Source organism: Phoca vitulina, unplaced genomic scaffold, assembly GCF_004348235.1.
Source record: "Phoca vitulina isolate PV1807 unplaced genomic scaffold, GSC_HSeal_1.0 scaffold36, whole genome shotgun sequence".
In the NCBI taxonomy this organism is placed as follows: domain Eukaryota; kingdom Metazoa; phylum Chordata; class Mammalia; order Carnivora; family Phocidae; genus Phoca; species Phoca vitulina.
The window spans coordinates 17,508,795-17,525,352 of record NW_022589739.1 but is presented as its reverse complement, the minus strand read 5'-3'; the positions used below and the strand labels follow the sequence as shown (position 1 = coordinate 17,525,352).

General features: G+C 41.7%; 2 protein-coding genes across 4 annotated transcripts in view; one reads left to right on the top strand and one right to left on the bottom strand.

Annotated features, from left to right (window-relative positions):
* The window catches only part of INTS4 (integrator complex subunit 4), a 116,489-nt gene extending 109,733 nt beyond the window's left edge, over positions 1-6,756 (top strand). For 2 of the 3 annotated variants that reach the window (XM_032427020.1, XM_032427019.1), the window contains one exon: positions 997-6,756. In XM_032427020.1, coding sequence (XP_032282911.1) covers positions 997-1,175 — 179 coding nt within the window. In that variant the 3' untranslated portion in view covers positions 1,176-6,756. The remainder of the gene's footprint in view (positions 1-996) is intronic. The other variant, XR_004302114.1, reaches the window with a different exon arrangement.
* An 80-nt stretch (positions 6,757-6,836) lies between these two features.
* Positions 6,837-16,558, bottom strand: part of AAMDC (adipogenesis associated Mth938 domain containing) — a 40,247-nt gene continuing 30,525 nt past the window's right edge. The window contains exons 3-4 of the mRNA XM_032427252.1: positions 9,225-9,320; positions 6,837-7,470 (exon numbers count right to left, since the gene is read on the bottom strand). Coding sequence (XP_032283143.1) covers positions 7,330-7,470; positions 9,225-9,320 — 237 coding nt within the window. The 3' untranslated portion in view covers positions 6,837-7,329. The remainder of the gene's footprint in view (positions 7,471-9,224; positions 9,321-16,558) is intronic.

The following is a 16,558-nucleotide window of genomic DNA, read 5'->3' as shown; positions in this document are numbered from 1 at the left end:
TCTATTCTAAAGCCTTCCTGGGCTCCCTCCTCATTCTTCTTAGAGCACTGTGCCCCATTTGTAACTGTCTGCGTCCCCAACAAATGGTCAGCAACCTGAGGGCTAACTTGCTCACTAGGGCCTGCCACGTGCATGAAAGAAAGGTTTGGTGACATGATTTTAGGTCCCTGAAGTGGGTTCCTGTTCACTGGTGAGAATGTTTGGTCAGAACTGTTTCCTAGTCAGGGCTGCTTGTCCACTGAGATGGTAGCGTCTGTGGTCTGTGTTGATGGTGCAGCCCTGACGCCCGAGCCCAGCCACACAGGAAGAGCATGGTTATCTGGCCACGAGCAGGAGCCCTGTGCAGGCCCCCATGGCCCTCTCTTGAGGCCAGAAGGCCTCTGAGGCAGAGCTTTTAGCTCATCTCTGATCAGCCACGGATCTGAGCTGCAGGGAGCCCACGGGGACGGGAGGAGGAGGTGGCGGAGAAGCAGCACGTCTGCAGGCCCAGGCCTCACAGGATTCAGGCTGGGGACGTGTCTTTGTTTGGTGAGGGGGAAGGGAGGAAGACAGATGTACATCGTTGTGCTTTAGAGCTCCCCACCCTGCAGCCTTAGCCTGAAGCCGCGGGTGGGAACAGGGGTCCCACTCCCACTGCGAGCTCGGACTCAGGACAGAGCAGCCCTGCTCCTCGCCAGTGAGCCAAGGGGTTGTTGAAACAGAAGGGTCAACGCTGGACAAGATGCAGGCTGGTGGGAGCAGGCAGGGCTGGAGGGACCAGGGGCGAGGTGCAAAGTCGGGGTAGCAGGGGTGTATGGACGGGGCAAAGCTGGGCTGGGGGAGGGGCGGGGCAGGTGGTGGTGGGGGCCGGGCTGAGCATCTCATCAAACACCATTCTGCAGCAGAGTTTGTAAACCCTCCTGCTTCCATCTTTGATGTTGCTTTGACTTGACATTTCATCCCAATTCCTAGCAGTGGCCCAGTCATAGAGGATTTCTTTTGTCTTTTTTTTTCCAGAACCATGCCAGGTAGAAGTCAGGCTGCTGCTGGCCTACAACTCCAATTCCCGCATTCCAAAATCCCCGTGGATCGAGGGTGGCGAGGTGTCACCCCAGTTGGAAACCAGCATCGAGGGCACCATCCCCTTCAGCAAGTCTGTGAAAGTTTACATAATGCCCAAACCCGCAAGGCGCTGAGTCACCAGCAGTCTGTAGAGCCGAGGCGTGGAAGGCCCTTCTTAGGTAGCAGAGTGAGCCAGAAGCCTAGAGCACCTCACCTGGAGATGGCATGTAGGCATGAGCACCGTGACCCGTATAGTCTCATCTGGTGTCAAGCACAAAATAAATTATTTTGCATTAAAAAACCAAAAACCTTCAAGTCTACACCACCTCCTTCCCTGACAACCCCCCTCACCGCCAATAAAGTTGAGAAAACACCTAGCTGTTCCAGTTCCTGGTCCTTAAAAAAATTATGTGGCTATAGGTTCACCATTTATATCACATGGTTACATTCCTCCAGTGTGAAACAAAGATCCAGTTTTGTAGCCACCTCTAAAGAATGGCTTACTGGAGCGTAATCTTGTTTTTTAAATCAACAGTCTGTTTGCCAGGGCCCAGTCCTTTCACAGCTGTACTTTCTCACCACCGATAGTTCCTGAATTGCCTTAGACATCACTGTCTTGCTGAGAAGCTCTTTCCCTAACTCAGGCAGTAGCTGGGCTAAGGACTGGATGAATAGCTGGAGAATGAATCATTTTCATCCCTGAGGGAGATTCTTGATCTTGCCTGTCATTACCCTTAGAACCAAAATAATACATGAGGGCCATATTTTAGGAGAAACAAGGATTATGGAAAAGAGTGATCCAATGTAAGAAATAAAGGCATTTCCCACTACATCTTTGATGACTCCAATGTTGGAACAGTAAATGCTCCAGAGACGTTAACTGTGTGAGGGCCCGTGCTACTTTACCTGCCATTTATCCTTGCTACAGCCAACTGAGTCTTCCAGAGACTTCAGAGAGAGAAGTCTGGGAGGAAGCCTGTACAGTAAGTAGTAAAGCCTGTCTTCATTCAAATCCAAGATGGTTCCTGAGGCCTGGGCTCTACCACCTCTGGGAAAGTATATGGAAAAAGCCTTCAGATCTTCAGCTCTCTATGCCTGGGTTTCCTCTTAGCCATAAAATAGAGATAATTATACCTTAAGTGTTGTTGAATGGGTTTAATCAAATAATGCTTGGTAGAATCTGAATCTGCAGGCAGTCTCGATCCTGTGTGCTACTTGGAAAGCTTATAAAAATAATAGCAAGATTATAGAATTACTCAGGTGGTGCTGGAGTTTGAATTCAAGCATGTTTGGCTTTTGGTTTAATGCCCTTGATTTGTGCCCGGCAGTGATGTAAGCCTTTTCCGTGAAATTAACTCATTCAATCCTCACAGCTACCCTATGAAGTAGGTACTCTTATCTTTGTGTGACAAGCAAGGTAGTTGGAGTTAGAAAATTAAGTAATTTTGCCTCAGTCACACAACTAGTAAACGACAGAGCTGGGGTTTGAACCTAGGCAGTCTGGCTCCAGAACGTCATCCCTGCTAGAAAGATCTTCAAGGAGCGAGCTAGCTTTTCTAGTGTGCTTGCTTGTTTTGTATATCTCAGGAATGTGACATCAGTGGGCTCTTGTGTATCAACAAGATACCCTGATAAAGGTGCCTGCCCTGGTGATAAAATGAAGCTGGGAGCTAGGCCTAGTCCTACCAGCGTTCTTGCCCAAGCACCGTATGATGATGGCTGGGTCGGAGCGTGAAGACATTGAGACCCATGGCTGCCCACCGAGCCCCGTGTGCACTGGCTATAGAAAGCCTTCTAGGTGAAGGCTATGCTGCATCCTTTTCAGATATGGTACCCCTGCTATAAAAATCCTACTAGGTTATCCCCCATTTCATCGATGGGGAAACTGAGGTTTTGAGGTAATGTTTTTCCCCTAAGGGGCAACGCCAGGACTTTATCCTAGGTCTTAACACCCAAAATAGAGTATTTTTTTCCACCAAAGGTAGAGACACACTATGGGGCAGATGGCTTAGTATGAAGATAAGTTTTTTGAGCTGCATTAGGAGATAAATTGTCCATGTTGGATGTGTTTAAGCAGAGGTTGAACAAGCTCCCTGACAAGTTTCTTGCAAAGGAATTCAAGTATCCTGTAAGAGATTGGACTCAACCTTTTAAATTCCTTTGACCCTGAATGATCAGATGCTAGGAAATACGAGACTGAATTCATGGTAAAGCCAAGGCTGGAACCCAGGCCTCCTGATTCTTGTCCAGTATGGTTTCCGTAGTAGATCTGTTGTTCTGTGTAAGTGGTCTCCCATGTGCCCAGCAGTCAAAGCCAGAAACCTGTGTGTCACACTGGACTCCTGCACCCCTCAGATAAACATAGCCATCAGGTCCTTTAGATTCTGCTTCCTTAAATGTTTCTTGACTCATCCTCTTTTCATACTCGGTTTCTATCCCAGTGCAGACTACCATCATCTCTCCTAAAATGTGGCATTAGCCTCCTAAAGATCTTGCCTCAGATCTTGCTACCTTCAGTCCATTCTTCACACAGCTAGCAGAGTGATATTTCTAAAACCCAGATCTGCTCATGCCATTCCCCTGCTGAAGTCCCTTTGACGTGGCCCATTGCTGGTTCCAGGATAAAGTCTAAAGTCATATTCTTGAAGGCTCTTCATGCCTCTGTCGTCTCCAGCCTCGTTCTGCGTGTGCCACACGTTCTGTGTACTTCTCTGGCAAGAGAATCCTGTAGTTGTGCCTAACGCTCACCATGCTGTCTTGTGTCAGACCTTTGGACCTGCTGAGCCCTGGAATATGTTCCTCAGAGTGTCTCCTATGGCTCCTCATTCTCCAGGACTGAGCCTCATTCTGGAACGTATCTTGTGTCTCCGGTGGGTTTGGCTCATTGCCTCCGTGTTCTGACAGCCTCCTATATGTTCTTGAGGCATATTTATTTAAGTGTTTGTTGCAGGTTCAGAAATGGAAACCTTTTTTAAGGAAAGGCAGGAAAAAAGGAGTTAGGTGGACTGTAGGAAGGTAATAGAGACTTCCCATTCTCTTCAGTCAGGGTCAGAAGGTAGCTGCTATTCAGCTCTGCTCAGTGGTTTCTAAGTGTGGGCCTGGTGGTATCAGATCTTCTGGTTCTTCCAGAAGAGCCAGAAATCTGCATTTTCATGTAAAAAAATACCCAATTAAAAAATAAATGATAAATAAATGTTAAAATTATTCTGAGACAGACAAAACAGCTCTCTAGGTAGATTTGTGGCAGGTTGCAATGTCAGTACCATCACCGTGTGTTTACGTCTGTCTCTTCCAACTAATCTGAGTCCCTGCACAGTAAGAAACGTGTGTGGTGTCCCCAGCGCAGCTACCAGCACGTACCAGGCAGGGCAGGAGTGAATGAGTCTATGAATCCAGAGCAAACTTAGCAGTCCCGCGGCATGCCTGCAGGAGCCAGCCCTGGGATGCAGGTTTCCAAAAGGACTTTATATTTGGCTTTGACATGATTGACTTCTGCGAACAGAATTATAGGGTGCACAGAAAGCACTTGGTAGAATTCTTGTCTTAGAACCACTCAAGCTAGAAGAAATTAAGTGTGGGCAGAGAGGGCTGTGCTACCTACAAATCAAATCAAAGGGCTTAATGATTAAGACATAGGACTAAGTGTAGTGTCATGTGGAAAAATAGCTTCTCTCCAGGTTCTGTACATTTCCAGCAATGACCATGTAGAACAGATTCAGAAATAGGAGCTATTTATTAGCAGGTTCTACACAAAGTTTAATGATCTCACTGCCAGATACTTCTGTCTCTAAGAAGTTTGTACTAAGTTCTCTCTAATGTGGAGACAACTCACTTAGGAACACTGATTACACCCACACCCAGTTCAACACCCACTGGAGATGTCTCACTTTACATTTCACTTAAAAAAAAAAAAAAGTCGATTGCATCAATAGAGAAACAATCTGAATTTCATCAAATACCCTCCTAGCTACATAGGTGCCTCAGCTTTCTGAGCTGAGATCTAGAAAGATCCTGTATCTGTCAAATGGCTGGTTGGAAAAAGGGCACTAAGCAGGACTTCCCCAGCCCTCCAGGCTGGGAGTCAGGTCTGTGAGGATCTTACTCCCACAAACCCCTCCCTTTTTTTCCTTAAAGTAAACTCTACGCCCAATGTGGAGCTTGAACTCACAACCCTGGGATCAAGAGTCATATGCTCTACTGACTGAGCCAGTGAGGTGCCCCACTCCGATAGGCCTTTTAAGGAGGTGTATAGGAGAAGGACATCAAGACACAGCATCAGGTTCTAATCTTGGCTCTGCCACTTCCTCGCTGGGTGAACTTGGAAAGATCCCTTCACTTTCCATTCCAATGGTCTTAGCTCACCTTTTCTTGCCAAGCCACATCTTAAGTTGCTGTTCAGTCTGTGGATTGGCTGCCTTGTCAGATGCCCAACTGAGCCAAGGAGGTAACAGGATCACGCAGAGCAAAAACCAGCTTTCTGGGGCTGTGGCTTCAACAAGGGCTGGGGTATTAGTTATGGTTGTGATAAATACTTGACTTAGTAAATGTTTAGTTAAAAGTTGTCAAATGTTTGTTTGGTGAATAAACAAACACCTTATTCTTAAGACTCAGCTTGTGTCATGGTCTTCGTGATGTCTTCCTTACTTTCCCTTCCATCCTGGTGGGATTAGGCCATCCTTTAGGCCATCATTGGACCTTGTAACTATTATAATGTTAACACACTGTATCACTGTCTGTTTTCTCTGTCACGTAACTCCTGAGGGCAGGAATTCTAACTTACTCATTCCCATACTCCAGGGCCCAGCAATAACTAGTCATAAAAAATTAGCGGACTCAGTAAATGGGCATGAAAGAGAATAAATGAGAGAATAGAGTCCATAATTCCTTTGGGCTCCAGCATTCTACAAATCTATGAAATAGGCTGCGAACCATATGTTACGAACCATAACATGAAACTAGTTGACACACAGCAGACCCATTAATCAAAATATAATGACAACAATGGCTTCAACTTATTGAGTCCTCACTACATGCCAAGCAGTGTGCTAAGACATTGTATGAATCACCCCATTTAATACCTACAAAATAACTCCAGGTACTATTATCCCTATCTGACAGATGAGAACACTGCAGCTCTAAGAGATTAAATAAATGCCCAACCAGCGAGTGGTAGAAAGCCACAGTTCAAAGTCAAGGCTATTTGACACCAAAGCCCATACTCCTCTTTAAAGAGGGGGAGGAATGAAAACTAAGGTGATGCTTATAATTTATTAGAGTTCTGTCTATTCTAAGGCTTCACAAAAGATAGCTGGTATTTAACAAAGACTATATATGGCGGTTACAGAGCATCTAGTCTAGCCCCATCATTTGATAGCAAGAGAATCTGAGGCTCAGGAGAACTGTCCAGCTAGGCTCTGGTTTAGCTAGTAGAACAGCTTGCCTAGAACCCAGAGTATCAGGGCCGAGCTCCTCCCGTTGCTGTTACTGGAGTGCTCCGTCACTTCACTCAGGGTTCCGCTCATTGGCCATCTGCACAGAGACCTTTCCTGACCACATACCTGAAATAGCCTTCTTTACTCTTTGTCTTCTTATTCTGCTTTATTTTTCTTCATAACAGGTTCTACTTACATCATGGATTCATTGGTTCTTTTCTCCACTAGAATATAAGCTTTGTGGGGCGCCTGGGTGGCTCAGTCGTTAAGCGTCTGCCTTCGGCTCAGGTCATGGTCCCAGGGTCCTGGGATCGAGCCCCGCATCAGCCTCCCTGCTCAGCGGGAAGCCTGCTTCTCCCTCTCCCTCCCCCGCTGCTTGTGTTCTCTCTCTCGCTGTGTCTCTCTGTCAAATAAATAAAATTTTAGGAAAAAAGACTAGAAGCTTTGTGAGGCTAAGACTTTTGTTGCTGTTTCTCTGGAGTCTGCAGCAGCGTCTGACATATTAGGGACTCAATAAAACTGGGTTGAATTGATGGGTAAACATTCCAAAGCTTCAACTGCAATGTAATTTTAATGTTCTGAAACTTCTCCTTGGCCTTCAAAGCAGAAAGCTTTATTTTTGCCCTTATTTCCTCATATTTCTGGCCTAACATTTAGTGTATTATATACATCTGTCTTCTCCCCTGATTTTCAGTTCCCCTCAGGGACCTGGCCTTAGTTATCATGCATCCCAAAGCCTAGCACAGGACCTGGCGTGAACAGCTGTTGAAAAATGCTTGGGGAGGCCGGTGTGGAGATGCTAAGAGTGATGATCACAGGCATTGTTGCTTAGTGATTTATTCTCCTTAAGGCTCCATCAGCATGTGGAATGGAAGACCCCTCCCACTCTGATGCCTTGGGCAGCCAAGGCGTTATACTCCTTCACTGCCTGCTCTGTCTGGAGGACCCGCACATCAATGCCTTGTTTCTCGAGGTACTCCACAGTGGATGGAGGCACCTGGGAAGAGCAGAAAAGATGAGTAAGTCAGGGGAAAGGCCCTCCTCGGTTTCCTTTCCTGCCATGAGGCAAGGGTTCTCTACAAAATTAGACAATGATAACGGTCACTACTCGATCACCCAGCGTGTCACCAGTCCAAAATTTGACAGGGAGCCCCAAGGAGTGAGCAAGGCTTCTAAGAAGTTGACAGAAGCATCATGCATGCACAAAACTCAGGTGAAATGGAAATGGGAAGAGGATGGATTTTGGAGTCAGACAGTTTTGGATTTAAATCTTAGCAGTGTGACCTTGGGTAAGTGAATTCAATTCTCTGACCCTTTGTTTCCATGGCTGTAAATAGGAATAATAATACCTAGCTCACAGGGCTAGTATGAAAACTAATTCAGCTAAGATACAGAAAATGTCTAGCACGTAAATGTGAATAATGTCTGAGTCAGTCCAACCTGAGTCTAAAGTCTTTGCCATGTAGGCCAGCTATCTAAAGTTTCTCAACCCCAGTTTCCTTCTCTATAAAATGGGGATAAAAATACACACGGGGTGGTGTGAGGATGAAGTTAACTAATGTATGGATATTGCAGCTCAAATGTCTCCTCAGAAAGGCCTTTCCTGACTACTCCATTTAGAGCAGCCCCTCATAAGTCTGTCTTCACAGCATTTGTTGCGATCTGAAATTGTCTACTGTTTAATTTTCCAAGAGGGTCATGTTTGTCTTTTATCTTGTCTCAGTGCCTAGAAGAGTGTCTGACCCATAGAAGGCACTGAATGAATGTTTGTAAATTAATTTATATAAAAGATTCTCAATAGTGGCAGCTATTATTGGATATTTTTTTTTTAACTCTGGCTTGTGCTGAATATTATTTTAAATTGACTTTAATTAGATTCTGCCTCAGAAGGAGCTCTGAAATATTTTTTAAATGCCCTATATTTTTCTGTTTGAACAATTTTATAATAACAATAGCCTTATAGAAAGGATTTATTTTAATGGGAAAAAATAGGTTAAACAAAAAATAAATAAATAGCACCTTTATCGGTAGGGAAGTAGATTTTAGGACATCTACATAAAGGAGAGAATGAGGTAGATCTCTCTATACTTATGTGAAGGGCTGTCCACAATGTAATAACGTGAGTAAGAAGTTACAGAAAATACGTACGATGTGATCCTATTTATGTAAAAATGATTCTAAGTGTATACATGTATATCTGTACGCCTAAGAGTATATATTTGCAGCTGCGTGGAGCAGTAAACATCAAATGTGGAGATGGGGGTGGGGATCTTCCACTTTTCTACTTCAACATTTCTGCATCAACGGTTTTGCAATAAGCATGTATTATTTCTGTAAGTGCAATAAAAATAAGTATTTTTTTCGAAAGGGGAAAAACACATACCTTGATTGTGTTCAAGGAAAGAATAAAAAGTTCTATAAAAATGTGAAGTACTAAAAAAAAGTGTGAAGTACTGTGAAAATCTAAAGAACCAAATATTGATAGTTATAGAGCTTGAGAATTCCAGGAGTGAAGAATTTCTGAAATATAGTTGAAACAACACAGGCCTAGGGTAAGGTAGAGACTGGACAGTCCAACCCCGATGAGGAAGAGTACTAACATCCCTTATTTTATCCTGGGCCATCCACTGGCTCAGCAAAATGAGGGTGCATGATATACTGAGATGAGCTCCCAAGAAGGACATATTTCTAAGGTAAAGGTCCAAGAGGTTACCAACTGTCCTCAGGAATGCTGTGCTCCCCAATACCTACCTTCAAGGCCTCACTCATCCCTCGGCCAATCACAAGGGTCTGCACACCCTTCTTGACAACTTCCTCCACATCTGCAGGCTGCACACCAGGAGAATGCTGGATGTGGAAAGAGAAGGTATACCAGCTACCCGTTCTTTTAACCTTTCTTTGCAGTTGGCATTCTTGTGGGATTCATTCATTCACCCATTAATTCACTGAGAAAATGTTTACTGAGGTTTATTTTGTGCCAAGCATCATTCAGGGCCCTAGGAATAATAGAAGATTCAATGCCTTAAGGAATGCTAAGTCTAGTGAAAAATATAGGAGACTAAAAAGAAATGTCAATAGTTTTACAAGTGCTACAAGGACATTAGTTCAGGGTGCTGTGAGAACACAGAGAAAGAGCACCTAATTCAGACCTGTAGGATCGGGGCAAATGGTCAGGGAAGGCATCCCAGAGGAGGTAAGCCGAGATGTAAGCTGAGACCTAAAGGACAAACAGGAATTAGCCAGGTTAAAGGAAATCAGTGGAACAAAGCATTCCAAGTACAGGGAATAGCATGAACAAAGTCTCAGAGGAAAGAAAAATTTGGAGTACTAAAGGTAGTTCAGTATGACCAGAGTTTAACAAGTGAATGAGTAGAAAGAGGGTGGGAGAAGAAAGCACTTGCACACCAAGCCAAAATTCAGACTGTGGAGAGACTCATAAGAATCTACCTTTTTCTGAGCTCCTTTCCCACTTAACTCAAAAAAACTTCTGTTGATGCTTTAAAACCTATCACTCCATAAAGTCTTGTCAGATTCTCCCAGGGATATTAAAGATAAGGTGTTTAATGACATTAATCCAACATTAAAGGATGGTGGCTTCTGAAATGCTTCCACTGCAGCAAATGGGAAAGTGGGAGTTTGGTAAATATCAGCCCAACTACTGGGCTTCACCTACTACGTATCTGTACAGGGATGACAGTCTCAGCACTGAAGCTCGGCGACAAAAGCTCTCCTTCCCGGATTTGTCTATCTCTATCCTTTCATTCAGTCAAGAGGTATTTACTGAACTTACTCTGTACCAGGCTCTATACTCAATACTGGAAATACTGAGATGAACCAAACAGTCCCTGGAGTTTTAGTCACTTAAGGTTAGTGACTGTGTGGAAATAGTTACAATAGGATGAGATAAAATAGAGTCGAGGGTCTCAGAAGAGCAAGTGAATAAATATGAGTGGGAAGTTGTCATGAATGACATGCTATTTTAATTGGGTCTTGAAGGATGAGCAGAAAGAACGATGCCTTGATGCAGTGCTTGTGGAAGGGGTACGTTCTAATCACAGTTAGCGATGGTATAAGGAAAGAACGGAAAATACCAGGAAGACAACAAATGTACCAAAGAAAGAAGAGTTTCTTAGTTTTGAAAGATGATAGAGGAGATAGGAATGAAATTTATATATTTATAAAGGTATAAGGAAAGTAAATGAGTCTTTTCATTGAATCCTGAAATATCTTGGGGCGCCTGGGTGGCTCAGTCGTTAAGCGTCTGCCTTCAGCTCGGGTCATGGTCCTAGGGTCCTGGGATCGAGCCCCGTATCGGGCTCCCTGCTCCGCGGGAAGCCTGCTTCTCCCTCTCCCACTCCCCCTGCTTGTGTTCCCTCTTTTGCTGTGTCTCTCTCTGTCAAATAAATAAATAAAATCTTAAAAAAAAAATCCTGAAATATCTTAACATGTTTATAGTTACAGTTTTCGTAATACATCTATAGAAATTACTCCATGTGGTATCTATAGTGATCCTATAAAGTAGCACTAAAACATCCATTCTTGTTTTATAAATAAGGAGACTAAAGCTCACAAAATATATACACATTGGCCAAGATGACACAACTTTTAAGTGGTGGAGCTGGGATTTGAACTGAAACATGTTTAACTTTCAGTTTAATGAACTTCATTAGAATACTATAACCCAGGGAGCAACTTTTTTGAAACTTGAAAGAAATAAATCTACTGACCACATAGAGTTGTGCTTAGCCCAGTGCCTGGCCCACTGCACGTAGAATAATTGTTAGTTCAAGTGTGAACCTGAATCTTCCCTAGAACAATCTCTCTCTCTGTTTCTGTCTCTCTCTCACACATAAGCTAAAAAAACCCATAGAGGATACAGAATGGAATATTTGACAAATAGTTGATTAACCCCCCAAAAAGGAATGAAAAACATGAGATCAAACAGAAAGCAAACAGCAAGATGAAACTCTTAAACATAGCTATGTCAATAATAATATTGGACTAAAGAGTTTTATTTATTTATTTATTTATTTATTTATTTATTTAAGATTTTATTTATTTATTTGACAGAGACACAGCGAGAGAGGGAACACAAGCAGGGGGAGTGGGAGAGGGGGAAGCAGGCTTCCTGTGGAGCAGGGAGCCGGGGCTCGATCCCGGGACCCTGGGATCATGACCTGAGCAGAAGGCAGACGCTTAACGACTGAGCCACCCCGGCGCCCCTAAAGAGTTTAAGGCAAAGATTGTCTGGATTAAAAAGCAAGATCCAACTAAACACTACTTACAAGGTAGGCACTTTAAATACAAAGACACAGGTTGAAAGTAAAAGGATGGAAAAAGACATAAAACACAAACACTAATAAGAAAGATGGTGTGGGGGCATATATATTTTTTTTTAATTTTTTTTTTTTTTAAAGATTTTATTTATTCATGAGAGACAGAGAGAGAGAGAGAGGCAGAGGGAGAAGCAGGCTCCCAAGGAGCAGAGAGCCCATTGCGGGACTCAATTCCAGGACCCTGGGATCATGACCTGAGCCGAAGGCAGATGCTTAACCATCTGAGCCACCCAGGTGCCCTAATTTTTTTTTTTTTTTAAGAGAGAGGGGTGGAGGGGCAGAGGCAGAGGGAGCATCTTTAACAGGCTCCACACCTAGTGCAAAGCCCCATGTGGGCTCAATCTCATGGCTGCAAGATCATGACCTGAGCCAAAATCAAGAGTTGGATGCCCAACTAACTGGGCCACCCAGGAGCCCCTGGTATAGTTATATTAATATCAGATTGATCTGATATTAATCAGATAATATCAGATTAAGTAGACCTTAAGACAAAAAGTATTACTACAGATAGAGTGTCGTATCATGATGCTTAAAGGACCAATTCATCAACAAAAATATAACAACTCCAAATCTGTATACTGTTAGTAAAAGAGCTACAAAATATAAAGACAAAAATAACAGAACTAAGGGGAGAAATAGACAACACCACCCATTGCTGGAAATCTTAACAACTCTCTCTCAGTAATTGATAGAACAAATAGACAAAGAGTCCTTAAAGAAACGGAAGATTTGAGCAACACTATCAATTTGTCCTAATAGACATTTCTGGGTTACTACCCCCAATAACTGCAGAACACATATAGTTTCACGAGTACATGGAACATTCACTATGACAGAGTAAAATTTAGGCCATAATTTAAATGTCAGTAAATTTAAAAGAAATGAAATAATACAGAATATCTTACCTGACAAAATAAGATTTAATTGTTTACAATAAGATATTTAGAAAAGCCACAAAGTAACTGGAAACTGAACAAAGTATTTTTAACCAAAGGACAAAGGAAAAAATATATTAAAATTTGTGGAATACAGCTAAATATGCTTAGAGGGAAATTTATCACTTTAAATACTAATAGAAAAAAAATGGTCTAAAATCAATGGTCTAAGCTCCCACTTTAGAAAGCTAGAAAAAGAAAAGCAAATCATATCCAAAGTAAGTAGAAGACAGAAAATAATGAATATATGTGTATAGATTAATGAAATGGGAAACAATTCAGAAAATCAACAAGGTCAAAACTTGATTCTTGAAAAAGATGAATAAAATTTATAAAACCTTTGAAAGACTGATCAGGAAAAAAAGAGAAGACATAAATCATAAATATCAAAGAATTAAGGGGACATCACTATAGATCCTACAGATATTAGAATAAGAAAAAAATACTGGGAACAGCTTTACACTAATAAACATGGCAGATGAAATGGACAAATTCCTTGAGCAACACAATTTATTAAAAATACGTAAGAAATAGAAAATCTGAATAGTCCTATAGCTGTTAGAGATTGATTTTATAATTTATTTTTAAAAAAGACTTATTTAGGGGCACTTGGGTTGCTCACTCATTAAGTGTCTGCCTTCAGCTCAGGTCATATTCCCAGGGTCCTGGGATCAAGCCCCGCATTGGGCTCCCTACTCTGTGGAAAGCCTGCTTCTCCCTCTTCCACTCCCCCTGCTTGTGTTTCCCTCTCTCACCGTGTCTCTCTCTGTCAAATAAATAAATAAAATCTTTAAAAAAAAAAAAAAAAAAAGACTTATTTTAGAGAGAGAGCAAGCGTATACGAGCAGGGGGAGGGGTAGGAGGAGGGGTAGAGAGAATCCTCAAGCGGACTCTCTGCTGAGCAGGGAGCTGGATGTGGGGTTCAATCCCAGGACCCTGAGATCATGACCAGAGTAGAAATCATGAGCCGGCCACTTAACTGACTGAGCCACCCAGGCACCCCTCAACTTATAATAAAACCTTTCTAGGTTTTAAAGAAAAAATTCTAGGCACACATGACTTCTTTGGTGAATTTTCTTTTAAATATTTAATGAAAATCCTCAAGAAAACATTAACAAATCCAAGATTGGTTCAACATTGAAAAATCAATGTAGTTCACCATAAAGAAAAAAAAAGCATGTAAATTGTCTCAATTGATGCATAAAAAGCATTTAACCAAGTTAATGCATTTATAATTAAAAAAAAACAAAAACTCAGCAGGGGCACCTGGATGGCTCAGTCAGGTAAGGGTAAGTGTCTGTCTTCGGCTCAGGTTAGGATCCCAGGGTCCTGGGATCAAGCCCTGCATTGGGCTCCCTGCTCAGTGGGGAGCCTTGCTTCTTCCTCTCCCTCTGCTGCTCCCCGGCTTGTGCTCTCTCACTCTCTCTCTGTCTCTCTTTCAAATAAATAAAATCTTAAAAAAAAAACCTCAGCAAATGAAACTAGAAGGGAATCTTTTTTAGATAAAAGACATCCAAGAAAAATCTACAGCTAAACATCAAATATAATTTCCCCCAAAGACTGGATATAACGGGCATTAGCTAGACATTTATTTCCTTATTTTCTCTTGGATCTGTCCATTCCTCTCCATCTCCACTGCCACTACCCTGGTTTATGATGCCATTACTTCTTGTTTGGACTATTGCAGTAACTTTCTAATTGGTCCCCATAAAACCACTGTAGCTTTCCAATTATCCATTCTTCAAACTGTGGCCAGAGGAATCTTTTTAAAACACAAACCCATTTATGTCACCCCTCCACTTCAGAGCATTCAGTGACTTCTCAGTGCCCTTTAACAATAAATGTCAAACTCCTTAACATGGTCTGTAAGTTCCCAGCTTCCTCTCCAGTATCACTGCATACCGCTTTCTTCATGTTCTGTATCATGCATGGCCGTCTATCAGTTCCTCAACCATAGCATGTTTTCTCTCACCACTGTTAAGATAAAACAAAAATCTACAGATTGGGAGAAGATATTTGCACATCATATATCCAACAAAGGACTTTATCCAGAATATATAAAGAACTCTGAAAACACAATACAAAAACAATCCAATTTTTATAAAAATAGGTGAAGTATTTGAACACACACTTTACCAAAGAAGATACATGGATGGCTATGAAGAACATGAAAAGGCACTCAATTATCATAAATCACCATGGAAACACATATTAAAACCATAATGAGGTATCAAATGCTGGTGAGGATATGAATTGGATCCATTGTATATAGCTAATGGAAGTGTAAAGCTGACTCTGGAAAACAGCTGGGCATTTTCTCAGTTAAACATACATTTATCACACACACACACAAAAATCCCCAAAAAACCTACATTTATCACACGACTCAGCACATTTACACAAAAATATGTATACAAATGTGTACAGCAGCTTTTTTGGTGAAAGGAGAGGTTAAATTTTTTATTTCCTAGACTTTGAAGTAGCCTATCCCACTGTATATTTTCCCCCAGTTTGACTGAGATACAAATGATGTAAAGCATCATGTAAGTTTAAGGTACACAGCATAATGATCTAACTTAACATACTACTACAATAAGTTTACTTAACATCCATCATCTCATACAGATACCAAAAAAAAAAAAAAAAGAAAGAAAAAAACACATTTTTCCTTGTGACGAAACTCTTGAGATTGACTCTCCTGACAACTTTCATATAGATCATACAGCAGTGTTAACTACAACCATTCAAAGAAGTCTTATTTGCAGTAGTCCCATGGAAACAACCCAAATGTTCACCAACTGGTGAATGGATAAACAGATTGTGTTATAATCCAACACTGGAATACCACTCAGCAATAAAAAAGGACCAAATTATTGATACAACAACATGAGAGAATCTAAAATGTATTATACTATGTGAAAAAACGAAGTCTCAAAAGACTATATATACTTTATGATCTCATTCATATGACAAATAAATGGAACATGTGTATTATCAGGTCAATTGGCAAAATATTAATAGCATCTGTATATTAAATTGTACCAACGCTTATTTCCTGATTTTGATCACTGTATTGTGATTATGTAGAAGAATGTCCTTGTTTTTTGAGAACTACATACAGGTATATAGGAGTAAAGGGGTATAAGACCTACAATAGTTCAGAAAAAATATCTATTGATGGATAGTATCATAAAGAAAATATGATAAAATGTTAACATTTGGATCTCGGTAAAAATGAGAACTCTTTTCACTCTTCTTATAACTTTTCAGTAAGTCTGAAATTATTTCAAAATAAATAATTTTTTTAAAAGTATATAGTACAGGCAGGTTACAGATTAGCAGGACGAGACCACATACAGGCACAAACACATACTCCCTGCTTCCTCATTTAGTTAGCCAAGGAAACAACACTTAAAAGAAGACAGGTGGCTACACCAAGCAGGGGCAGACGCAGCATATCTTTGCTGGTTTTCTCCATGGCTCTTGATTCCTTATGGAGTGTGCAAGTGCTGCTGACATTCTTCACCCAGTCAGTGAATGTTCCAGAGCTGAGAACAAAGCCAGTCTCTCTCACTAATACGCTTTTACATTCAGACTTACGTCATTAGCATCTTCCTAAGGAACTGACACTTAAGACTGTATGAGCCTACGCTTAAGGGACTATCAAAGAGCGTTCTAAGTTGGAACACCTGCATGTCAACGAGTGAACCAAACCGATCTGCAGTAAGAGTATAGTCCTCCTTTTGGGAGAAGATGCAGAGCTAGGGCCCCGGTGGCTCTGAACAGTACCTCTGCCTCAAGCTTTACTGTTCTC